Source organism: Gambusia affinis, linkage group LG23 (assembly GCF_019740435.1).
Source record: "Gambusia affinis linkage group LG23, SWU_Gaff_1.0, whole genome shotgun sequence".
NCBI classification, from domain to species: Eukaryota; Metazoa; Chordata; class Actinopteri; order Cyprinodontiformes; family Poeciliidae; genus Gambusia; species Gambusia affinis.
Window position 1 is genome coordinate 10567633 of NC_057890.1, and position 27055 is coordinate 10594687.

At 36.7% G+C, this 27055-nt stretch overlaps 1 protein-coding gene across 3 annotated transcripts in view; it reads right to left on the reverse strand.

Moving 5' to 3' along the window:
- LOC122826687 (voltage-dependent calcium channel subunit alpha-2/delta-4-like) overlaps nt 1-27055 on the reverse strand; it is a 79145-nt gene that overhangs the window by 51004 nt on the left and 1086 nt on the right. The window contains exons 2-28 of one of the 3 annotated variants that reach the window (XM_044108836.1): nt 25408-25720; nt 22854-23050; nt 20398-20479; nt 17985-18101; nt 17760-17819; nt 17128-17290; nt 16912-17043; nt 16540-16600; nt 15658-15808; nt 15415-15489; nt 12992-13081; nt 12782-12895; nt 12616-12694; nt 11524-11657; nt 10801-10878; nt 10500-10580; nt 9928-10002; nt 9734-9820; nt 9549-9620; nt 9256-9317; nt 8392-8459; nt 8258-8303; nt 8066-8163; nt 7860-7953; nt 7662-7754; nt 7290-7417; nt 5508-5576 (exon numbers count right to left, since the gene is read on the reverse strand). In XM_044108836.1, the coding sequence (XP_043964771.1) occupies nt 5508-5576; nt 7290-7417; nt 7662-7754; nt 7860-7953; nt 8066-8163; nt 8258-8303; nt 8392-8459; nt 9256-9317; nt 9549-9620; nt 9734-9820; nt 9928-10002; nt 10500-10580; nt 10801-10878; nt 11524-11657; nt 12616-12694; nt 12782-12895; nt 12992-13081; nt 15415-15489; nt 15658-15808; nt 16540-16600; nt 16912-17043; nt 17128-17290; nt 17760-17819; nt 17985-18101; nt 20398-20479; nt 22854-23029 (2485 nt within the window). In that variant the 5' untranslated portion in view covers nt 23030-23050; nt 25408-25720. Of the gene's footprint in view, nt 1-5507; nt 5577-7289; nt 7418-7661; nt 7755-7859; nt 7954-8065; nt 8164-8257; nt 8304-8391; nt 8460-9255; nt 9318-9548; nt 9621-9733; nt 9821-9927; nt 10003-10499; nt 10581-10800; nt 10879-11523; nt 11658-12615; nt 12695-12781; nt 12896-12991; nt 13082-15414; nt 15490-15657; nt 15809-16539; nt 16601-16911; nt 17044-17127; nt 17291-17759; nt 17820-17984; nt 18102-20397; nt 20480-22853; nt 23051-25407; nt 25942-27055 lie in introns of those variants that run through there. The other 2 variants (XM_044108838.1, XM_044108837.1) reach the window with 2 other exon arrangements.

Consider the following 27055-nt stretch of genomic DNA (forward strand, 5'->3'; position numbering starts at 1 on the left):
GTAAATAAGAAAACAACTGTTTTTATTTTCAATGCATGGTTGGTTAAGGCTACAATTAATACCTAGTCTTTACTCAAAACCTGAAATAAGTAAAACAGAAATAGGTTTGAACAATTACCAGAAATGTTTTCTGTAGTTGAAATCCATAGAAAAAGCAGAGATTTCACTCCATTCCCAAACTAAAATCTACAATGGCTCCCTTGAATATAAAAGTCATTGGTGGTCGTGGTAAAAAACTGGACCTTTCTATCATTCAAATGAAATCTTTCACATAAACAGTGCCAAAAGTGTTACTACAGTGTTTGGCAGTACAAACTGCAGGGGACTGAACAGTTATCTGTTTTTATTTCTAAAAGTAGTCAGGCCAACAAGCATATTAATGAGAAAATCCTACTGGTTTAAAACTGAAGTGACATCCAGCCCAAGTGAAAAGTGATCAACTTCAAAGATTCAAAATCAGATTTAAATGGAACAAACCAGCAGAAGTAGTTGTACCACAGACTGAGGCACATAGCATTAGAGAGGATTGCTCATATTTGACAGCGAAACTATGTACCCTCCTCCAAAGTTAATGCATTTCCTGCTTGCATGAGGCCAAATGGTGGTATTGTCCCACTCTTCGCCTCTTCTTTACGACACAATGGGTGTAGGTGCCATCATGTACCCATTATTTCTAACATCAGGTCATTGATACCTCTCTACACACTACATGGGAGGTAGCTGTATGACCCAACCACCTGGCCTCATGCATATCAAAGATGTAACCTCTATCAAAACCTGCCAAGTGCTACTAATGCTGCATAATGCATCCACAAAGCATCCCCTGTGTGTGTGACCTTCACACGTTGTTCTGACTGACTATCTGACACTTTGGTAACTTGTACCATGACGCTCTTTCTAGAACTGCCAGCATCTTCTAAAGTGAATCATTTACATAGTAATAGCTGGTCTGCATGTGCACCAGATTGTGTACAAACTGGATCATTCCTTATTGGTCCTTCACTTTATCTTAAATCAACGAGTGTACAAGGTAGATTCTCGCTCTAAAGCCTTAATGTATGACATGATTTGCATTCAAAAGGCAAAATGCATCAGTACTGTTTTACGTGCGTCAAAGCATAGCAACACACATATTAATGCAGGTTATGGCTCGTCTCGGATTGTATAGCATTATTCTGCTTTAAAGCAAATCATGTTTGCTAAGGACAAAAACGTTCTTGCAGACCTTCACAAAAGTGAATTAGTCCTCAGAGATGTAGAGGCTAACAGCTGGTCAGTCCGCTGATCGGATAATTCCCAAACAACTAGATCCAGAAATGTACAGAAGCAAACTATCAACAGTGCTGTTACACAAATGGAAGTCTGTTGCAAAATCCAAAGGTTTACTTTACTTTAGGGAAACACGACTTGGACTCAGCTTTGTAGAACCATGCTTCAAAAAATTAGAAATATTTATTTAATGTAAAACTTAGTAACTGTGCAACATGGACATTTAGTGAGAAAATATGCAACGCTTAGTTCTGCTTTTAAAATCACAAGTGCAGAAGGTAAGAGTTAAAGCAGTACTGTTCAACACTACTTAAAGTCTCCATGGGTGCTAAATGGTTATTTTTGCCTTTTACATTTAATTTACACACACTGCACACATTAGGGTCTTAAGCAAGCTAAATTAACTCCAACACCAAGGTAGCAACAAATTAACTGAGAAAATTAGGGTTGTCTAATTTTAGAAACGCATGAATCTGCAATATTATTGTGATGGTAATACTACTAATGGTTAGCCATGATTTTTAATCCTGTCTTACTTTCCCATCATCATGAGACCTCAAACCAAATATATTAGCAACACTGCAAATTCTGATTTACGATATGATGCTTAAGTTGAGCAAAAATGTGTAAAATGTGTGTAGGTAAAGTTAAATTAATTTTCAAAAAGTAAAACATTTTCCTCTGTTAGGATAAAAAAATCACTTTCAGAGATTTCAACTGAATATGGATTTAAAAGGATTTTCCCATAACTCCCTAATTTGCAGGTCCTGTAATATTGACAGCAAAGTATGTTAGTCGAAGTACGATGTCAATCGTCTTCCTCGATAGCCTTTGTGTATAAGGAAAAATAAATTCTAGTTTGTTGCATAAACACTGCATCAGCAGAGGCAGCCATGATAACTGAGGGCCTCCATGGCACAACCCAGAAATATACAGTGTGTTGTGCTATTAGATTATTACAATACTGATGTAAATAAAAACATATCACACGTGTCAGCTTTATGTCCACACTGCACAACATTATGCTGTCATTAAAATGTAAAAAAGTAGCATCTATGCCGAAAGAACAGATGTAAAATATTCACATACATTAGGCTTCAACTGAATCAATACAAACAGCCAAGCAAGAGTTTCTCCTTTTTTCCATACCTCACCTTCTATCTGCTCTCACCTCTTTTTATTTCTAATCTTCTCTCAATTCTTTTTACTCTCACTTATCTTGTCTCAATTTATCTTCCTGTCGCCTCCTCTGCCATCTTTTTTTTTTTATCTTTCACCTTTTTCAAGTATTTCTTCTGCACCATTACGTCTCTTTTTTCCCCACTGCCTCTCATGTTGGTTTTTATTTACTGATCCCTCGGTTCAGATTTTCTATCTGTCTTTTTATTATCCTTTCAGCACCTTTGTATGGAGCATGACAAAATTATTCACAGCCTGTCATTTGTGTTGCAGCGAAGAAATAAACTGTAGCTCAGCCCTGATTCTGGATCATCCTTTTACAGATGAAACCACTGGCCTTCAGTAAACAATGTGAAATTAAATCAGCCACCAAAATAGCATGAAGGAATAACATGTAAGTAAACAGAGACATCGAAGAACGGACCTTGCTTGTGTTCAGGGAAACACTGACACTCTGTGGTCATGAAAATAATTGTAGCTCTATAGTCATTAAAATACAATCCAAAATATGAAGGACATCTATTATATTTTTAAAAGGTTTCCTTTTTCAGTTTTTGGTCAGGCTTGTAAATAAAAATAGATGGATTTTTCTATATGACTGTGAAAATGTGGATTTAACAACAGTACAGAAATGTACCAAACATTATTTGGTCACTTCATTAAGTTTTTCCCTTCACACTAACCGGGTGGTCCTCAAAAATTACTGTAAGTTGGAGATACATGGATTCAGTGGAAAGGAGGTTAAAATGTAAATATACAATCAGAATACCGATGCAGTCAAACATGCTCTCATTCATTTGGCTCAGGCACCGAGAAAAACTTTTGCTGCTGAAGCCAATTATGATGAACATGCAAAAGATACCGATATACTGCGAGCTTTGATACAGATGTTACACCTCTGTAGATCTGATTAGAAGCAAATTCTTCTCATTGATATATTTACAACATTATCTCCAACACATACCAACCTTAAACCTCTGAGAAGAGTAAATCAGCTGAGTAAGGTGAGTAGGCACGTGGTTAATATACAGTGGAAAAGTCTAAGCCAAATTTAGTTGCATATGTTCCTGAATCAGTCGGCTTCTAAATGTTTGATATCCTCTCCTTTTTTAGAAGAAAACCTCCTTCACTTACTGCAGTGAAAAACAGAAGCAGAGTGGGAGTTTAGAGAATGACACGACGGAGAAAGGAGAGTTACAAGGGGAAGAGATAGGCGGAGCAAGGGGGAAAAAAAATCTGCCACAGTGAAGAAAGACAGATCTGACAGCTTAGTTGGAGAGGGAAAGAAAAATTGGAAAGATGCTTGAGTGGGTTTAACAGGGTAAAGAGGACAGTGAAACGTGTCTGATTCTACACAGGGAGACAGTGGGGTGGGACACATGGAGGAAAAGCCACAAGGAAAGAAAGAAGGAAGGACACGAGGAACCAAGAAAAAAAAAAGCAGACAGAAAAGGCATTAGGGACAGAAAGGGGGAATGCTTAAAAGAAATGTAGGACGCAGGAAAGGAAGTTACAGAGGGAAGCCGTTGGAAGAAAACCAAAAGGGAACCAGGATATTAAAATGAAGGAAAGAAAAGAAAGGAAAATAAAACTGAACGACATAAGGATGGACAGACACAATAATGTAAACAAACAAAATGGTCTCTGTTGCTCGTCACTGTTCATAGTTGCTACATCTAAGTGTAAAAAAAAGATTTAAATTGGATTAAAAATTTGCATCCACATGGAGAGGATCAAACTCAGGATCTCCAGCACAAATAGAGGTTGATTTGGAAAGCTAAAACTCATTCCAAATGACTTGCCATACATTATAGTGCAGCCTTCCACCTACATTGGTTCACAGACTTCAGAATTAGCAGTTCACTGTATTGTTATTTTAAGAATAGGACACCATGCAGTCACAGGAGGACACAGCATAAAAAGGACAAAGAATAAAAAGCCGTAACATTTACTTCTTCCTGTTTCTCACCCTTAAATATAGTATTTTTACACTTCAGATAGTGAACAACAGGTTTATATGTTATTATGAGTTTACTCAAGTGTATGTAATGTTTCCCAATCTGGTCTAGACTGGTTATCAGCACAGGTCAACCATGTCTGACTGAACCAAACAGAAACAAATCCAGCAAGAATGTGGAGCTTTTTAGCAGATTTTTGGATTCTCCCTCTTGGTGCAAACCGGAACCCCTGCTGGCTTTGGTCTTGCTTCTCTTTCATCTCACTTTAGATGTTTTCTCAGCAAGGAGTTTAATTCCTTTAATGTAAGAAAATCTGGCACAATGCCTCCAAGCAAGCCACTAACAGATAACTGTGCTCCACCGTGTTGCGAGTTATTTTAAGCACAGTTCAGACATCGCATTTAAGAAGATTCAATCAGAAGACAGTTCAAAGTACAGTCTGCTATAAACTGTATCCATCCAGTTGATTTTCAGAGACTGACGATTGCGGAATGAGAAATGAGCTACAGGGCACTGGGAGGTAAAAGTCCTCTCACTAAAACTAGACAGCTAAGCACTGTTCTTCATGGTGTAGAGTTTGAAATATAAAACTTAAAGCACCCAAACAAAACAAAGTCATCTAGATATGTCCAAATTCAATCAATACATTTCTACAAGGTCTGAAACAGGCTACTTCTCTTCGTCACCCTTTGATTGCCTCACATTGAGTGTACCTGAGTCTACAGCGTCAATGTCTTTCTTTTTTGGGTTTGTTGTAAGCAAAGTGAGTAGTGGTGTTTTTAACTTTGATACTACGATAACTACAAGAGATTCATCCAGCACAAAAACAGATCTTATTGCAAAAAACCAGCAGATAAGTCTCAATTTAATATATATGTATATATTTTTTTTTGTTCAAATGTCTCAAACAAATTAGTAAAATATACCATGCAGTTTTGCAAGTAGAAATTCCACAAACTTTAGGACAAAGTAAGGAAATCAAAGTTTAGTCATTTAAATATGCAGAGCTTAGAGAAATCAGTGGAGAACATTAAAAGAGGTGGAGGATTAAGAGAAGATTAAACAGGAACAGGGAAGGAGAAATGAGAGCTGTCATCCTACCTCCAGCGATGGCTGTTTTCTTGCCCACCGTCACAGTCACAGCAGTGGAGCTAATCACAATTCTTCCTGCTGGGAGAGCAACAGAAACAATCTTAAAAAGAAAATCCTGGCACCTTTGCCATTTCATGCATAATGAGCCATATGGACACATGCATTCTTTTCTGACATGCAGAAACACAATACACTGCTTTTTTTTTTTCTACTAATCAGCATTAGAATGTTACTGTCGGATGAATGCATCGGATTTGCTGAAATGTATTTAGAATAATGTGTGTCAGGCTGACTTACACTAGGGCAGGTAATATTAAGGTTCATGCTCTGTTTTAAATCTGTTTTGCATCTATTTGCAGCCTTCAGCAGATGCTGACGGTCATCAAGCCTCAGATTTCTAACAGATTAACATTTCAAATGTTACATAACTGAGATTAGGAGAGCTAATTGAATAATGCATTCATAACCAAAAGAATGCATTTGTGTATTTTGGGAGTCCATGTGCTCTCTGTATTTATTTTCGGTTACTTATCCTGTGAGAGATAACATGCACTGCATAGATTCTCTGATATAATTTTTAGAATGACGTATACAATTAAAATGGGTCAAAAGAAGCAGCAAGAATCTTCCTCTCTGATAGGAGAAAACTGACAGGATGTTCTCATATTTAAATGGCATGCTTTATGAGTGGGAACCGGAAAGATAAAAAGGAAAAGGCAGGACCGAGCCAAAAATGAAAATAAACTAAAAACAGAAACACAGAGCAACAGCAGTTTATATCGTCTTAAGCCCAGAGCCAAGGAAAATTATGGGCAGGATAGATTCAAAAGTGGAGGCATGCCAAGAATCAGAGGCAGTTCTCTACCCTGCTCCTCCACACGGTGTTGCACCTCTTCTGAACTGAAGGTGGCACTATAGGCAGCCTCATAATCCCTGAATATATCTGAAAATGACACACTATCTTTTTTTCACCATCGTCCTAAAACATTTAGATGATTATTTAAAATTTAACACGCACTATTTAACATAAATTAATAATTGGTGTAAAACAATCTGAGAATGTGAATACATTAAAAAGAAAACAAATAAAAAAGGAAAAAAAATCTTTCAACTTTATTCTCAGAATAAATGCAAAAGCATTTGATTGCATTGCGATCCCTGACATGAAAGCATTTTATTAGGATTTTATGTGAAAGAGCAACAAACATTGTTTGCGATACATTTATTCACTTTTGCACCACACGTTTTACATGTTGGCAAAAAAATTTTTATTTTGTTCTCAAAATTACTTCAGGATGCATACGAGGATTTTGTAAAGTGATGAAATATAAAAAAAGTTTATTTTTCAACTTACTTTTATTACATAAAGAATTAAAACTTATTTCAATATGGGAGCATTTTAAAAAGCTCAAAAAGAAAAAGTTACTGTTCAGTTTTTGAATCTACTGCCAAGTTAATATCAAACCTAAGTAGAGGAAATATCAGTATAATGTGACAATCACCATACTGGACGATGTTATGTTTGTCCAAATAAAGATTTTTCATGAAAAATATTTTCTGTGACGAAGAACAAATCTCCAGATTGCATCAACAAATAACTTCCTTTTGATAAAAACTACATAAATCCACATATAGATGCAATTACAATGTTGCAGCTTGCCAACTGTTGATAAATGAACTTTTTCATAGAAATAGCTACAATGTTTGGAAATTAAAAAGATTGACAGATATTCTCTATGTCTTTCCTAATTATTCTCTAAATTGTTTGCAACGTGAAGGTGATCCCTCTACCTCTTGTGTCCTGTCTGGGCATGTAGTACAGAAACTGTCCAACTGGATACTCTGCTGCTCTGCGGTACCACACAGGGAAATGGTCCAGAGTGAACATATTCTCTTTATCTGTGGAGGTCAGGAAAGACCTACGGGGACAAAAGCCATTGAAGTTTACCTTTAGTCTAAAATCTATATATATGAAGAACAACAGAGAAATGAATTGAATGTTAGTAGAAAACAATGCTTATTCTCAATTTGGAAGAGAACAGAGGGAAAAAATCTCAGAGGAGTCAAGTCAATGACCTGCCTGATTGCCGCTACAATGTTTATTGAAACCTCATGAACGTTGTAGCTGTTTAAATAAACACAAAATACTGCTTTAACACTCACTTGCCAACTCTTTTTTCAACACCCGTGTACCTCAGGAACCTCTGCAAGCCGGAACGAGTCCCCAAGAAAGCAGTCTCAACACCATCATCCATACTGGGAGAGCAGGAAAACACAAAGCTAAAAGGTGAGGCGCAGTTGAAATAAAAGGCTGGAAGCCCAACACTGCATCCAGAGAGAATTTTCAGTGTTTTAGTTCACCTGGATGTGTTAAGCATGAGAGCGGTCCAGTACGCTTCCATAGGTGCTGTAACAACAGCATCAAACAGAGTCTGTTGCAACAACTGTCTATCGCCTGTAAGGACAAAATAAGAGGGAAAAATCTGAAAGTTTTCAAAGAAGATATTTACATTTCAAATCGCATGTAAACAAAATTATTTTGTAAACGGAAATGAGTGGAGGCTTACAGTGCAGATCTTTTTCTTTCCCAGTGAGATATTTTATGACAGCCTCCAGCTGGGTCAGTTTGCGATGTGCTGGGTCGATATCTATCTCACAATAGGTCCTGCAAAAACAAAACATGTAGATAAATATTTGTATGAAGGAAAACAACCTTTCCACTGAAACGTTTTAAAGGAAATTCAATACTGTATGTTTACCACTCATTGGCTAAGGTCAGATCTGGAGTGATTAAGTCATGAAGACCTGAAGAACAAAGAAAGAGGAAAAGGAGAGACTGAAAAGATTTGTTCTCTTTTTTTAAAAAACAGATTTACTAAAGCTTTAGATCTACCTTCATCCAGTGAGACATTTCCTGTGAAGATGAACTCTCCATACCCTCTGCTCAACACTATACCAAGACTGTCAAAACAGAAACAGAAAAAATGTGTAATAATAAACACAACAAGCATCCATATGCTTACAGGTGATTACATCTCAAAATATACATTGTTCATATACAGTAATTCTAGTTATGCCAGGATGAGTGTTTTTAAATAAATGAAATATTTCTCAGTATGGTGAGCATACAGTGCATTTTTTCACATTATAGCCACCATTTTTAACACACCCTTTTGGGATTGCGTGTGACAGAACAACACTAAGTGGTGATTAATTATGAAGATTAATTTCTAAAGCTTTTATATATATAAAGAGGCCCTCAGATGTCACTAAAATGCCATGAAGTCCTCAGAGGTCTGTTACAGAACATTAGTGAACAAACAGCATTACAACAACCAGACAGCAGAAAGGTCAGAGAGGAAGTTATGGAGAAGTTTAAAGCAGGGTTACAGAGCACTAAAAGTGTGTTCCCAGTGACCTTGAACTATTTTGAATAAGAAAAATCATCTTTTAATGTACAAAGCTGGGAGCGACACTAAAGGTTAGCAGCTATAAGCGCAACGAGAGGTGGTTCCACAAAGTATTAACTCAGGAGTCTGAATACAAATCCATGCCACAGTTTTCATATGTTTAAAAAAAAAAAATCTTTGAAAGTCATCAGATCATTTCCTTTCTAAGTCAGAATCCTGGACTGTCTTAATGAAGCACATTGACGTTTCTGGCTCTAGAGTAACAAAATGTGGAAAAGAAATTTAAATGGTGTGAGTACTTTTGCAAAGCAGAGTAGATGCTATTTGCAAAAAATAATCAAACAAACCTGAATGGTGTCTCATTTATGACGGTGTAAAAATAATCATTCTTTAAAAAGATCACCCTCCTCTGCAAGAAAGAAACACAAAAGATCACAAATTTGACAACAATAAAATAATAATCATGCACAACTGGCAAAACAACCATTTCCAAGCCATATTCTGAATTAATTTAGATGACAATAGATAAAAGAAATACTTATTTAATTGGAAAGAAAACCTGTCAGGAAACAATATAAGATTGCCTGCTCTAAAATTACAGCAGCAACAACTATTTCATAAAAGGAAGCGAAGTACTTACTCCTTTGTCCACTGAAGATCTCACATCTAAAGACATTGTGCCGGTTTCTCCTTTGACCATGGCTGTCCTCAGCTATAAACAGAAACAACATATTCAAGACTCTTGTTCATGATCATTTTTAGTACAGCAGTCATTCAATAAAAATTATATATATATATATATGAAATACAAAATTGTACACTGACTTTCTCCTCTGTATCCTCCCATTCAACCTCTGACAGATCAACACTGTTGTAGTTTGGTTTAGGCTTCAGTTTCTTTCCCTCTTTATACTGTCACAAACAAAAACACAGACATATGGGACTTTGTTGCTAATGCTGCTGGGTTAATAAAAACTCAACAGTCTCTCGGAGAATGTGAAGCAAATCTTTGCATGTACCAGAGGCCGTAGTTCTGGATGAGACAGGATGTAACCATTATTGGTGATGAGGAAGGCGTAACCATGGATACCCAGCTGGAGGAACAGAACAGCAGAAAACCACTTATATCTCCTTACTGTTATGACATTAATGATATTACACGGTGTGTTACAGTCACACACACACTGCTGTTTAAAAAGATGTGCTCAATTAACATCAAAATTACGAATACAGCACAGCACTGCAGATCCTACATACAGACAGTAAGGATGAAAACACCATAAAAACAGCACAGAAAAAGCTTAAAAGAACACACTAAGAAATAAAATAGAGACTGGATTAGGCTGATTTTTAGCTTGTTCCTCCCTGATTGGTGATCAGCCAGTGGGAAATTGAAACATTTGATTATTGCTGTCAGTGAAGTGATAAACACTCCCTTGTGTGGAAGCTGTAGTTTAAAGTAAAAGGCTCAGTGAATTATTTTGGAAATCAATCAGAAGAAGACCAAATGGGGTGATAAGCAATTTAAAAGGAACCATTTTTCTCAGACATGCCGGCTGTTTCTTTAAGCTGTAAATCACATATGATTTACCTTGTATCTTGGAGCTAATTTCATCAATTCTCTCAAGGCCACATCAGTTCCTACCACACCCAGCAAAATCCCATGAGACAGCTGGAGAGAAAAGGACACCAGAGTTAAATACAATGAATTATATGATTCCATGCTACCTTTGAGGTCAACAAACTTGCATTTGCGCAAAAAAAAATTGAGCCAGACTTTGAAACCATTATAATCTGTATAGATGTACATACTTCCCTTGCTTCTGTACTCATGCATCAGTATGAACATAAAACCATAAATTTTGCAAATAATAAAAAAAAAGTCAACTTACAGTTTCTTCCTTCTTACTGAAAACAGGCATGGCGACTGAGGTCATCAGGAGCAAACTCTGAGCCTGAGTGTTAAACAGCTGCAATGCGAAAGACAGATAGACACTTAAACTTCTGTTGAAAAAGTGACTTATGGACACATTCATAAGGGAACAGAGAACTTGGCAGATAGAGTAGTCAAAAAAAAAAGGCAAGAAAATATGACACGTATGAAGAGTTGATGAAAATGAGGTGAATAAATGAGTTCAAAAGAAAACTTTTTGTATTTTCACATTTCTAAGACTAACATATTTATAAGAAAGATTACTAATGCCTAGCATGCTCTATGGACGGTTTCTAACAAATCAAACTGTGAGGAGCATTATTAGCCAAGTTCAGTTTTAGAAAAACGTAACACAAACATCTACAGACAACAAGACACTGTCTGAAAGCTGTTAGATGGAAACAGACCTCTTACATAAACACCCTTTACTCTATATAACTAAGCTAAAACTCCAATTATGATTACCTCATCTTTATTGGGAAGCTGAATGGGATGATGGAGAAGAGGAGAAAACAAACCAGGATGAAATGCATGACAACAAAAAGAAAGAATGACAAGGAAGGAAAAAGGATGCAGCTGAAAAGATGCACCAAAACCTAGAGAGAAAGATTTGTCTCTGTTCTCACTCTATTATATTCATTCTGCCCAACATGTTTGCAAATAATGAGAGTAGAAGACTGACCACACTATCCATGTAGGCCTCTGTCCAGATAATGTCGTGGTCATGGTTGATAACCATTGGTCGACTGAGAACATGGAGATATTCCATGACATTTTCCTGAACATCAGCCAGTGTGGACACGTGTGTGTAATAACCTGCAGGATAAGCAAATTCATATGAACACATTTCACTTACCTGGTAAATATAGAGTTCATAACATATCAGAGCAATTATTAAGATATAATTATGGTAGATTTTTTTTTTTTTATTAATCCGTTTGATTTCTATTGATACTAAAATAAAAACAATGCATTATTTTAGCAGACATCTCGACATACAAAATTACCCAAAGGTGTGTGTTGGTTTTATGTAATTATCAAAGTATCAAATGAACCGTCTTAGGAAAATACGAATAACTCTGACAGATACAGAGTGCATTGCAAAAATATTTACTCCCTTTGCAGATTTCACACATTGTCTTGTTCATTTGCTATAAGGCAATGTGTGCGAACAGCTGAATGTTTAGAGCTCTTATCTTGATGGAAAGAGAATCTCCAACTCACTTCTATGTATTTTGCAAACTCTAACAAGTTTTTCTCCAAGACTGGCTTTCTGACTCTAGTCAAGAAAAGTGACCCCAAAGCAGGATGGAGCCACAAACCTGCTTCCGACTTGCCAAATTCTGTTAAACTGACCAGCTTTCCATTCCCTGCTCAACAAAAGCATATTGCCTCTGCCACATTTTGCCATAAGGATGCTATGATCAAGCTGAGGTTTGTGTTTCTAATATGACAAAATGTATGAAAATGAAAGGCGCGTAAATACAGAAACTGTAGCAGTTGGGAGGAATTACCAGAACCAACATTTCATAGAATGCTGCATCTTTCTGATCTGAACTGATGCATGGCACAATGTAATTCACAAGGGGGCAGCAACTGATAGCTACAGATAGCCTCAATTCTGATCTAATTGAAAATAAGGAAATACCTTCATCTCTACTCTGATACTGACATGATTTTTCCCAAGAGACTCTGGTTTAATTATCGGATTGTGGTTTCTCTGAAACATTTCAAACAGGAAAACAAAGGAAACAAAAACATAAATTAGCTTTACCCTTGTTGTTGCAGGCGATCCATTTAACATTTTCAGCAAAAGTCATCTCGCGCCCAATGAGATACGTGAACACTCGAACCTGCAGAAGCAGGTAAGAAGTGTTTAAGAGGCAGAAAACACCCCACATTCAGTACTGCAAACAGCTGAATGAAAATGAACTTCACACCCGACGTTCTGGAAAGTTAAACTCTTCGAAAACATCCTTGAAGTCCTCCATGGCGCCGTCTGTTATCAGCATGATGGCCTGGTTGCACAGACTGCCCTGCCCCAGTGCAGCAGCCTAAATATATTCATCAACAAACAAACTGGAAATAACTGCACCATTTCACAACAAATTTTGCTTATATATAATTTTGGGCAAAGAATAGAGACTAACCTCGTTAAGAACCTTGAAAGACTCCTTCATTGCTTTTTTTACTTTGCCCTCTCCTTTGACTTGAAGCTCATCCACCAAAAGCTTGAAGTGCTGTAAAGTCAGATAAAATACACACTCAGACAACATCACTTCTTTATTGCTATTTTAATTTTGGCAAATGCAGGTAAACTGACTCATGTGTTTTAGGAGGTAGAAAACATGAGAGGGACTGTGCAGTCAAGGGCTTATGCCTGATTCCCTGGCACACTGACCAATAAAAACTAAGTTACTACAGCTCTAGGAGGTAATCAGGATTAATTAACACATGCACACAGGCTATTGCATCCACAATGAGTTGTGGCTTCTGCGGTTGGACTTTGCAGAAAATGTAGGTTAAAGATAATCCAAGCCGCAGACTCTTTATTTAATCCTGTCAATTTTTTCTAAATTATACAATGAGCAAAATATATTGTTAAAAGATTTACCTATTGTCACTCTTTTGGTACATTTGTAGAAATATGTATATTTTGTTAAAATCCAGAAAAAAGAGAAACATGTAATTTTTAAAAAAATTTTATTTTACCAAAAAAGAGAAAAGGGGGAAAGAAAATTGGGAAAAATCTGCAACATGCGGCATCTTACAATAGCATTTATATTCCTTGACCTTTTCCACATTTTTTTCCTTTGCAAACACAAAATTAAAGGTGTTTTGTTGGTATTTTAACAAGCTAGCAAGTCAGAATAAGTTGGATGGGGCCAGTTCTAGAAGCCAACGGTTTGGAGGCTGCAAAAGACTTCAGACTCGATCAGAGATTCACTTTCCAGCAGGATAACGACTCTAAACACACAGCCAGCAGTACAATGGGATTGTTCATATCAAAATATATTTATGTGGTCAAATGGCCTAGTCAAAGAACAGATCTAAATCTAATCAAGACTGAGGCATGCCATGAAAATTGATGCTCACAAAGTGCAGAATGTCTGAGCTTCAGCTATTTTGCAAAATAAAAAGAGTTCCTGTTTCTAGCTGTGTAAAGCTGCTAGACACTGCAACAAAATGTGTTTTCACAAAATGTTGAATCAGGAATGCCAATTAAAAACACACTCAATACTTTTCACTTTCTACTTTGAGGAAAATAATTGTTTAACACTACACATCATTTTACTTTAACTTCACAATTACACACCACTCTAAAATCCTTCACACATTGAACTTTATGGTGGTAGCATTATTATTATTATTTTTATTTTTATTTTTTCAAAATTTCAATGAGTGTGGATGCTATTTTGGGCACTGTGTCTAACTCAGAAAAACAAGCACTCACATTTGTAGATGGTAGCTTTGGAAAAGCTTACCATGAGCTCCTATTTCATAAAATAGGTTTTGGAAAGACATGACTGCCGAGCCTTCTTTAATAAGGATGAACAAATGTGCCGGCTAACATCTGTCCATTCTCCTGCAGCCCATCTCTCTGTGCATTCAGCCAATCAAATCCCACCCTCACATGCCACATGACGTGCTTATAAAACTGTCAGCGGCCAGCGACCTCACCTGATCCGTAACAATGTGGACGTGAGTGAAAGTAGGGCATACATCCAGCAAACAGACACGCACATGCTACGGCACAGCAGACTGAGCAGGTGTTGGGATATCAAAACATGAGAACGGATGAGCAGGAGGAGAAAAATGATTGCAGCAGTAAAGCAATGAGATATTATTGATACTGTTTTTATTCACTCTAAAAATGAAATAAAGAGGAAATAAAAGATGTGGCTTAAAAGTAAAGTAGTTAATATGCTTAATCTACTAAAAAAAGAGAATTTGTATCCCTCAGTTTAGAATAAAGTGGGCAGAAATGGTATTTATAAGACAAATAAAAACAAAGATATTAAAGAAATTTTAACTGGGTGGCAAAAAATGGACACAAGTCAACAATATGTTTTGGGTTTTCATTTTGTTTAGGGGTATAAAAAATGTTTCCTTCAAATACCAGAAGTGTCTTACAGTGAATGCTACAATTACAGCACGTTCTTACATAAAGGATTTAATTCTTCGTCATCTACCCATACATACTAATATTTAACAGGTAATTTAAAACGTTTAGATGTGACACAATAAATAGAAAAAGCATGGAATCCGAGCTGTACCAGCGAATCATAGTGCAGAGAAACATAGAAATGTTTCCAATAGTTTCCTAATTTACTGAGATGCAGCTGAATTATACTGACCTGCTGCCAGCTAGAAGCAGGATAAAATGGCCCTAAGACCTTGACTGTGAACTTTACCTGTGATGTTTAACCATCATGTGAATCTCTGTCATCAGAGAATTAGCAGGATTGGGTCACCAGAAGCTAATTGTATTAATTAGCTGTGAGCCAGTATGCGTCTGGTTTTGTGTGTGTGTTGGTGCGTGTGTGTGTTGGTGTGTGTGTGTGTGCATTACCTCTCTGTTATCCAGATCAGCTTGTACCAGCATGCCCTTGAAACAGGGTTCCACGTAGCGAACATAGTCACTGTACTGGAGAGAAACCAACAAAATGAGAGAAATGAGGAAACATTTAGTAATATAGAAAGATAATAGGAATAAAAAAAAAGTTCATATTTTCATATTCAATCAGATGAAAGTCTTGCAACCTTTTATTCTTTAAAATAACAGCTTCACATTCCTGCATGTTCTTTTACTTACAGCTATGATGTTTACAAAGTCATTTTCTCCCAGAGTGTCTAGGATGGTATTAATTGTGTGCTTGGCTATGGTCAGTCTCAGCCCCTTCATGCTGCCACTCACATCCACCACGATTATCACGTCTTTGGGAGAAGTGGCGGCCTGTATGTACCTAAACAGACAGGTAAAGATAAAGATGACGTTAACAAGGAAGTGTAGGAACAGAGCCAGGGTTATCCTTTTATTTGTTCCTCCAGTCTTCCGTTCCTTGCGTACCATCATCCCTTTATTGTCATCCCCTGACTTTCTAAGCCAATTACACGCAAATGAGATTTCCACTGTAGCAGATGTGATTGGAAGCAGTCGAGACCTTTTAGCTCCGTGATATCCGCTTCGCAGCCTGTCTCTCTAAGAATGTTGCAAAGTTCCTGGAACTTCATTAGCTGTTCCATGAAACTTTCCAGGAAGGCAAAATCTTGCTCTGTTTGTGCAGTCTTACTTCTGGGAATGGAAGTCACAGAATTACATGTTTTACTTGATTATTTTTATAAAAAAGAGGTAATCTTTCCTCATTAAAAGAGCACAATATTTGGACTGACAATTGTTGTTTTTTTTAACAAAACATAAATTTTAAAAATCAAGGCTATCATACAATGTGTTCCTATTTTGTTGGCACCAAAGACTGGTGCCTGCCTGTGAGACTCAGATATGCTGCAAGAAAGAAATTATTCCATAACAACCTAGAGGACGCTGATGATCTCTGTCACAAAGCGTCGGAAGAATTTAAAGTGATTTAAAGTGTTAAAAAAAATCTTTATTTTTAAGATTTTTAGTAGCAGGCAACATGTTTGTTTTAAAAAGACATCGCTCCATGACTGATGATGGAAAAGGTTGTAGCTTTACCAGTTTCTGTTTCTGCAGTCAAAGGTGACCACGCCATTTTCATCTGGAATCCACTGGATTCCTGGGAATGTAAAAAGCAAAAAAGAAAAACAACAATAAAAACAAATTTGACAGTCAGTACACAGAAGAATTTAACAGTAGCCATCTTTCCCCCAAAGGTAAATCATTGTACAACTCCTCCCATATCTACTGCCACCATGCACCAAATTTTACATACTACAAGTCAAGTAAGTAAACTGTTTGACTTGAGTAGTTTAAAATGTAACTGCTGCTCCACTTACTGCATTAACAGCACAGTAATGGGTGAAAATACAGCAGGTAAATATAAAAGCAAGGTAAATTTGCAGGATGCAAAAAAGTCTCTCTGTATACCTGGGTAGAGCCTGAAGAAGCCTGTGGCACTGCCAAAATATTGCCAGGTGAGAGTTGGATCCTTCTGGAAATTATCAATAAAAATATCATTCAGAGCCTCAGACATGTAGACCCCATTTAGAATATCAGGATCTGTAAAAAGAGACAGAAAAATTTTGATTTTTATAAGAGATTTACTGCATTTGTAGGTAAATCCAGGCTGTATGATTTTGTTACCTCGATTGTAAACATTTGTAGGAACTTGGATGTTACTCTGCTGTGTGCTAACTGGAAGTTTATTGAAATGTTCATTTTCCTCCAAGGGGAATTCTCCACCAAGTGGTATTGGATTGCCCTCCTCATCCACAGTGTTGATCAACAGGGAGTTAAAGTAGTCAAACTGGGGGCAGAGGGATAAAGAACAGATGCTTGTAAGGCAGGGCCAGCCTGGGGCACAAGAAAACTTTTACACCACCAGTTGTTGTGCTTGTGCACCTTTTTCTACCATACCTTTTCCTTCCACTCAACTTTCCATTAATATGCTTTAATACAATACTCTGAGCAGTCAACACTCTAAACAGAAGTGCTAAAAATGCAGCAGTATGTTGGGTTAACAGAGTGTAGATCAGTCTCTGTGTTATGATTCTATGAAGTAGAAAAGCTTTGCAGAAAGAAACTTCTGCTTATTGAAAGCCTAGTAAAAATAAAGACATAGACATTCAAACTGCACTTCTGGGGGTAATAATATAATTTTACACAATTTAACACAGCTCTGGTAAATTGGTAGTGCTGAATATCACTAAAAATAAATAAACATGATAAAATTATGATCTGGATAAATGGTTGAACCTAAGCACATTCTTACTTACCTCTAGTGTTTCGTTGTACTCGTGCCCAAGATCAGCATCTTCTGCTGCTTCTGCTAATTTCTGCGGCAAAACACAACTTCTTAACAACACTCAAAACCATGATCACGTTACTGAAGCACTTATTGTGATTAATAAAGCGACAGTTACTGATGATGGATCAAACAAGCAGCAGAGTCTCTGCGTTAAACATCTCGTCTGTTCACTTCTCTAGGATGTCGTTATTACCTTCACTGATTTCATTTTCCGTCCGAGCATCTCCTCCATTTCCTCCGCAAACTTCTTTACCAGCTCTTCGCCGTCCACCTCCTCCATCTTCACCACGCCCTCCACATCCTTATATTTCTTCAAAACAAATTTTACCTACTTAGCCAAGTCCACATTATGTACACTGAAACATTTGCTGTTAAAAAGCTAGACTAAGCATCCACAAGCTATGTTTGGGTTGCCACCCACTAAGTCTGCGCCTTGCAGAATTTGACCTAATTGCAAAAGTGACTCAACTCTATTCACATTAATAAATTGAGCACCGGTAAAATAACCATCAGTGCTGATGGCTTTAATTCCTGTACCTCCTGAATACGCGGTGGGAACAAATTTGGAGTTTGCAATTGGTTTTGTGCAGAAACTCGGCTGGTTTTGGGTCAAATTTGTTAAGCAGCTTTCCAAATCTACTTCTGCTGCAGCTTAGTGTCTTTATGTAAATCATGAAACCAGACAGAATCTTATTCTGTACTATCACAGGCAAAATAAAAAGAAAGCCTCAGATCTCGTATTCTGGTTAAAAACCATAAATCATGCCACCTTGTTGCTGCTAAGAAAGATTCCTAAACTCTATCAAAACTAGGACAGCTTGCTAAAATCATACCCAATTCATAGCTCCACCTGATGTAAATGTGCATGAGTAAATTGTTTTGACAGGTAAATATTTTTTAAGCCTTTTAAGGATAATTGCTAAAAATGAACAAATCTAATGATGACTGGATATATTTTCTAAAATGTTCATATTACTCTCCGATTTCATGCCTTGGAAATGGAAGTAGCAGAACTAATAGATTCTTTGAAATATCAAAAAATTATAACCTCTCTTTAAGTCGAAACAAATTTTTAGCAGTCTCTTGCTGGTTGGAGTGACATTTTTACATTTTCTTACAATAAGTAGATTACAAAAAGCTTCATTAAACTATTGGTTGTCAAAGCAGGTAACAAGTCCAAAATGTAGGCGGACGGATGGATGAATGGATGTATGGGCAAACAGATTGCTGTATTAAATCATGTTAATTTTATTCCTCGTCATATTTAACAAATATGAAGGGGAATAAAGCATGGAAAAACTAATAACCTATACTCATTTGACTAGAAAAAGGCTTCAAAAAAAATTATAAGACTTCGTGAACACACTGTAAAATCATTTATCAAACTCTATCAAATAAATCTATTTAAAACCTATTGAATGTATAGGGATTTTTTTTTACTTTCACAGAAACAGTTTTTAATTTTCCCCTACCTTGGAGCAGGAAAGCAGATATAAACAAGAGAAAGGATTATAGAGAAAGGATTATGAAGAGCTCTTTGCAGCCTACAGCAAATAAAAACAAAGCTGTGGCAGGTGAACAAGATCAAAATGTCCTTTCATGATCGTGCAACTGAAAAACATTAAATAGCTTAGCCGGGTTACACAAGCAAGACGTCCGAGTCACAAAACGCTCGGCAACTAGAAATTCATTGATTAGACACAGGTAGGTGATTAATGGCTTCATGTTGCAAAGATTAAACTAATGAACTGGATGCGTTTTACACACCGGCGGCCGAAAACAAAGATAAGCTTCTAAAATATGAGAAAGTGACACGGTCTGCAAAAACACAGCCAATAATAGTAGTCACTGCACTAATTTGTGTGAAAACAAAGGCTTTACATATCTAAATGGGAAAGTTAATGTCCTGAACAAATGCATGCCTTGGATATATTTCAGCATCCAAATCTGTGGGGAGAGATTTTATTTTACAACACATTTAGTAAAAGATCAAAACGTTAATGAAAGGCATAAGAATAAAAACACACAATACAAGTGTGGCAGATGGTGAATGGGCCTGCCAGGGACTCTAGAGGGTGGCAAGCAGAGAAAAATTGCATGTACTAATTAATGAAAAACATATCAGAGTAGTATTTAGGTTAACCATGTCACTAGATTGGTCTGTGGTTATCGAGCAGATGTTGTAAGCAGTTGTATGCCACTAAACTCAAAGGCAATGAATGTTTTCCTTTTCATACCTGTCTTTGAATATTGTTTTCTTGCTGCATAAAAAAGCAGCAGCCAAGGTTAGTTAAATTAATTTGTTAAGATTTGTGTATTAATTTAAGTATTCTGACAGCTAGAATGTAATACAAAAAGCTTGATTAATTTCTTTGCACAACCTCCAATATCCATCTGTGTAGATGTAGTGTAACTGTTCTTAATTTACAGTAACATGCAACTATCATTGGCTTCCACTGTACTAAAGGTGTGTGAAATTCCCAAACAACCAGGAATGATTCCCAGATGGCATATTAAGCACTTTGGAAATATCTACTGACTGACATCTGTTTTGTTCAGAAATGGGTCAGTTAGCTTTTACTGCGTGAACATTTGGGTTATCTTACCTTCTGCAGAAGTTTAGCTCCAGAGTATCTATTCGACAAAGCAGCAATCTCTTTTCCAAAGGACACGGCCCACTGCTGCACACTGACCACAGAAAAAAAAAAAAAAACACCATTCACTTCTTTAAAGTTATTATTGTCTGAACTGCTCCAAAGTCAAACCAAAAAACAGCAAATATTTATTGTCGAAAATCTTTAGAATCAGTCAGTAGATTTGCATTTGTGTCATATCTCTAGTTCTAATTGATTGATTAAACCCAAATCTTGCAATAATGTTCTACAATGCAACCCCACTACAGAAGAAGAAGAAAAAAAAAACATGTATAATTTTTCTTTCACTGCAAAATGACCAACTGATATTCAAATTAAACACATTGACATTTGCAGTTTTAAAATTGACAAAATGTAAAAAAAATATTTTTTAAAAAGTTTAGACGCTACTAACATTGCAGCAAGGTGGTTCCCCAATGAGAGATTAACTGAGATTACTGAAGGTGACAGTGGAAGAGGACAGACATGGCTGCCAGGCCAAAGGGTTATTCTGTGCTCAATAACATGCAGTAATTCTACAAAATCCTCTATGTGAACGCAACTGAGATAAGGTCATAGCGCAGACAGGATGTGACAGATGGCTCAACCTATGGGGAGTCAGCCAGCTCACTGGGACGTAGACAGCTTGCTCCCCTCAGTACTGAACACTCTCAGTATTTGCTGACTTGTTGACAGATTCATTACAAACTGTTTATTGTACAGTGAGAGCTTTTAGGGAAGTGAAAAACAAACAAAACAAAAAGAAAAAAAAAAACATCTTTACTTTCTGAAATGTTTAAAATTGCAAGTAAGATTCTTTCTTTGTCACTCATTTCAGGAAGAGTGAGTGACAAAGAAAGGCACAACATCGGTGACATGACTGCGTTGTGTTACTTTAAATCACAACTTATGATGTATAATAAGACTATTTCATTAATATTTGGTCCAATTTAAAACCTGACCAAAACCCAAGGATGTGGTAAGCCGAAAATAAAGTTCATCATCTAAATAGATACTAGAACAGGAAATAAATTTGTGAACCGAAATGTTTTGCTGAACTCATTTTTCATGTTTTTATACTTATTCAGATTTGGAAAGTGATCAAATCAAATTCCATACTTCTCCAAGTACGACTTTAACACATTAAAGTTTGTTGAATGTTAAATATTTCTTTTCAATATAATTTTTGTCATCCTGTCTATCAAAACAAAAAAAATAATTGGAAGGACTTGTACACATTTTGAGAGAAAAGAAAATACTTAATAAATGCAAAATTCTCTCTACTGCAAAATTGTGATAAAAGTGAAAAAGTAAATAAAAGAAAACCTGGAAGGAACAAAATGAAGGAGAGGAAATGAACAAGAACAGGAGTAAATGTGAACAGAGTAGATTGGAAAGAGAATATTTGTCCTGGATAAGGATTAAAACGTATCCTTTTTTATCCTAATGGTAGCAGTATCGTGATGCTGCCACGGCGACTAAAGTGCTGACCCCTTCTGACGTGAAATGTAACAGCCGTTGCTTTGTTTACGTCCAGTAAAGCAACAGTCTCGCTGCCAAATCTTCAGATGGCATAATGAATTTTGTGTCAAGTGACCTGAGGTGACCTGAAAAATTGCTGCTTTAATTCTTAGTCTCTCTGACCCAATGACATAACTTTCCTACAGCCATAAAACATCAGCAGCCACATCAGAGGGTTTCTCAATTATAAACAAATGATTTAAAAAGAGAGGCAATTACTTCTTTCATTGATACTTTGGTTTAAACATTGTTTTTCTTTTGATAAATTAAATCATCATTTGAAAATTTTGTATTTACTCATAACAAAAGAAAACTGCAGAAATCTGTAAGGAGGGAAATATTTTATCACAACAGTAAAGGATAAAACTAGGCAACAGGATCAGACGTTTTACTAAATTCGACAACAACTACTTTACAGTTGTAGAAATATATAAAATTATAATGACTGTTATGGTCAGAACAAAACAAACAAATAAAAAAAAAACAGATTATCATTCTCGGACTGTGGCAACAGAAAGATTGTAGGATGATTTGGCAGTTCTTTGTATCCCACAGGTTAACAGATGGCCCATACAGTATGCTTAAGCCAAATTGGAAAAAACAATATTGAGTCATCCATAATGGCAATGGCTTTAAGAACAACCATGCTGCTGGTGGATTTAAAAGCGAACACATGGAAACTACCTGATCAAATTGTCTTTTGACATTAAGCCGGAAACTTTATCGCTGCATGGCAGATCAACGTGTTTCACTGTGAGAAGAAACAATAGCGACTGACAGATTCATTTTAAAAACAAATATTTATGTGAACTTTTAAACAAATTAAGTTCATTTGATCAAGACCGTCATTGTTTTTTCTCCCTGGTTGATAGGTCTGCCAGAGTCGTACTTATTGCAGCTGTACTCACGTTTCTGGTGGGATCTTCATTTGGCCGTCCACCATCAGGCACAGTGAGCCAGAGAGGATAATCCACATCAGCATCATCAGCCGCCTTCTGCGTGGCCCACTTCTGCCCAATTTAATGGCATTCCCAGCGTTTCCCAAGCTACAACAGCTCATCCATGCAGCTGTTGCAATCTGCATCGTTCCACCTATTGCTGCAGACTGGCCCAAGCAGAAGATAAATCATGGGGTTAGTGATAAAGAATTTAAAAAAGGAATTGTTGTCATTTGTCTGCAGATAAAAACTGGTTTGCAGCATATGAGGAGTATCTACCGCTTGCCGTCGATCTTGCTGTTTTGTAGATCGCACTTATTGTGTCAAGTGTTTCCCTGTTCACCTGATTTGAACAGGTGAACAGGCACCAGGAAATGGAACCACTGTAAGCCGAATGCTGTTTCCAACAGGCTGAATTCTCTCAACTACATTTAGGCCTGAAGACGCCTGGTATTGAGACACTTATTTTAATCAAGTCTGTTGGAGAAGGAATGCATTTAAAAGTTGCAGTTTGAGGGTTGAATTTGGGAACTTGTGATTTATGCTCATATGTAACAACAATTACCTACTGACCGATTGACTTTTTTTTTATTAATGAACATTAAGTGTAAAAAAGCACTGCCTTTTTAACTAATTTAACTTATTTGCCAACTCTTGTCGAATTTAAATAACGTAATTGATCATTTAGCTTTACTTTAGTGTTCGCGTTTCTCCCTTGGAAAAGAAAAGAAAATTTGATTCGTTAGCTTTGCTAGCTAAACAAAGAAGTAAAATGAAAATAAAAAAAGCTGTGCAAACAATTTTGGTCCTGGAGACCCAGCTTTAATTCTGACTGGAAGAAGCATTAAATATTCAAGGGAAACCAAAACATAAGCAAAGTTCTTAAAAATGTTACTACTCTCTAGGAAAATTGATTTATTTTAAAGAACTGCACTTCTAAAAATGACATGTGGTTCTGTGAATTACTTAGCATAAAGCGGGCACACCTGGTTTCTTAACGAGAGGTGTCTCTGACTTCTGCCACACTTTTCAGGCTAATTCTGGTTTTCTCTTGTAATCAAAAACAAAGCCACATGTAAAATATAACATGTACTAATTAAATGAACGAGCAGAGAAACAGTAATCTTACAGTTTTTTTCCCCTCTTTTTTGAATCAAACTATGATCTAAAAACATTTTAGCTTTTAGGCTTCCACTTTTAAAAAAAAAATGTGCTTTCCAAATCATTTTGAATACATTTCTATTTGACTTTGGTCAAATAGCACGATAATGATATAATGTAATTTTACTGTGTAATTTTACTGTCTGATTTAGGTCTTCACTTGAAAAACCATGTTTCTTTGCCTTTGTGTCACTCTGAACACAGTAACATCTTTCTTTGAAATAAAGTGTACCAAAGTGTAAAATAAATATTGAAATTAACCATAAGCAAATCAGAGAATTTCCAAAAATTTGCAGTGGAATAACAAATTATCTTTAAAATGTATCAATCCTGAGGGTAAAAAGAGAAACCTAGATATCCAGTTTCCCAGCAACAGTTTCTGTCTTGTTCAGGGTTATTCCAAGGCATTCCCAGGTCAAGTAGGATTTAGACAAGACAACTCAACTTGCCTATAGTCACTTGGGAACAAAATACCAAGATACTTGAATTCTGTTACTAAAAGCAAAGATTTTTTTCTGTTTAAGAACCATGCAGAATCTCACACACACTGAATCAAACCTGAATATATACGACTCCAGAGTAACAGAACCACGTCATCTACAAAAAGTAAAGTGGAGGTTACCAAGCCAGAGTCTGCTTTAAATCTACTTTGACATAACATAAGTAGCATCCCCCCAACATGGTCAGTAACAAGGGACCCAACAGAGTTCAATCCTCAAAGAAAGCAAAACTGAATTTTTACTGAGAACGTAGACACAGCTCTTATATTCAATATGATGGACTGGAAATCCAGATAAAAGCGGCTGAAATACACTTACTTCATAGGGTGGCAGGGCTCAGTTTGATGTATTGGTAGAGAGGCTCTGCATCAACAAACTAAAAGAAGTTTGTTGAAGTGAACTGTTCAACTAATCAGGATCTCTTTGGAGGTTTTCTGGGGAGGTCCCAGCGTGAGAAAACCCTGACTAAGGTGGTGGGTCAACATGTTCTCTGTGGTTTGGGATGGCGTGGCCTCCCCCTGTATGACCTGTAGAGCATTTCCAGAGAGAAGGATGTCTAGGTTTCCCTCCTGAACTCGTTGCCCCCGCAACTCGATCTTGGATAGGCAGAAACTAAAAGATGAATGACTGCCCTTAAAAGCATCTATGCATCTGCAAAAATGTCTTGAACATGACTGTTGTGTGGTCTTCTCCAGTTCTACAGTGATATGTTAAGATCTTTTACTAAACGCAAAGACTGAGTTCTTCCTGGTGGGAGTTTTAAGAACTCAAAAGTAGTCCATAATAATATGCAGAAAAGCAGTGTTGTGTAAAAACAAGCAATACTGAAATGTAATGTTGTAGTATCAGAGGACAGTACTCACTGTGTCATATTTTAAAGGTTTTAAGAGGCATGCTGATTAGAAGAGAAAGTTACTAGATGTTGAACGAGAAGAAGTCTGAATGACTGGTTTGATGTCAGCTGAGCTTGGTACCCCCGCACATGAAAGAATGGGCAACGTTTTTATCCCGGATGTCAGACGTCACTTCTGTGCAGAAGGGGTCCCATTTAAGTCCTGTCATTCTTCAACGCCTCACTTTCCAGGGCTTTTGATCTGATTTCTATTACTTCTATCCTCCACTTCTCTCTTCCATGCTTCCCCTCTCTTGAATCCAGGGGGCAGCACGGGGGAAAAACTGAAAAGAAAGAAAATACTAGAAACAAATTCAGTCCAGCTCAGTCATATATTTTTAAAAAGGAAAGGGAGCATTTACATCTCCGGAAAGTAATGTGAGAATTTTCCACCGCTCTTCCAGACAGCTTCACATGGTCCCAGTTGAAAAACAAAACTGCCCAAAACACAGGCATTAACATGCAGAGAGCCGATAGATAGACTGATGAATGGATTGTAGGGACATCCTCTCTCTCCAGAGTATCTTTTCCTTCTCTCTTCCAGCACCACTTTATACCATAATCCAACCAGGATTAAACCCCTCCTCCCACCGTCCCTCTCACAGTCCACACACACTTACACAATATCGCTCCATTTTCTCTTCCAGCCGTGCTTTGTTCCCTACTTTTCTTTCTGCTTTTCTTTTGCCCTGTTTTCTCCTAATCTTTCTCACCCACTTTTGCATTCTTCTCAGAAACATCGTTCACTATATTAACTCAACTTTTCTCTCTCTCTCTCTCTCTCTTTTTTTAAACTTCCTTAAAAGAAAATGGATGGAAAAACACAGTAAGTGGGGAAAATGTGAACAACCAACAATGGTCGAAGAAGAATTAGTGTTGCGCTTGGTAGGATAGGTTTTCTCATTGTATTTGAAGGTTGTTTTAATGGGACAAGTGAAACTTTCTTTGCTGAGACACAAACACACTGAGACACCTACTGGACTCTCACCGTAGCACATGTGAACAAATAATTCTTTTAGTTTAGCATATTTAAACCTTTATACTTAGGATAAAAAAAATAGCACTCATATTGTTAATTTTCAAATACATTTAAAGAGCAATAACAAGCAAAATATGCATTATAAATTTTTTTTTCTATAGCAGTTAGTGTATATGTGATTTTATATTTTTAGACAGGAAAAATAATATTTTACACATTTCTACCTCGTTCAGTTTTTTCAGAATTGCATGCTAAATCTTCTATCATTTTTACTTCACAGAAAGCCTTATATTCATCACTTCTAGAAAGTCAAACCTCAGCAAATAAAACGTAAACCTTCCCATTTCACCTGCAAAGCAGCTGAAGCATTTTGATGTGCTCAAGTAAACCACAGAAACTGAATGCTTAAGATTCAGATTGTTGTATTTTTCTTTTTTACTTAAGCACACCCACAATACACTCGAGCAAGGAAAGACAAATAAATGTAGATAACATGCACAGATTCAGACAGCAGACTTAGTGAATTATACAAGCACACATATGGATTTATAGTAAAACATCAGTTCATTTGAGTTTGGCTTAACAACAAATATAGTCAAACTAATAAAAGCAGAAAACTAAAACAGTATTTAATATCAAT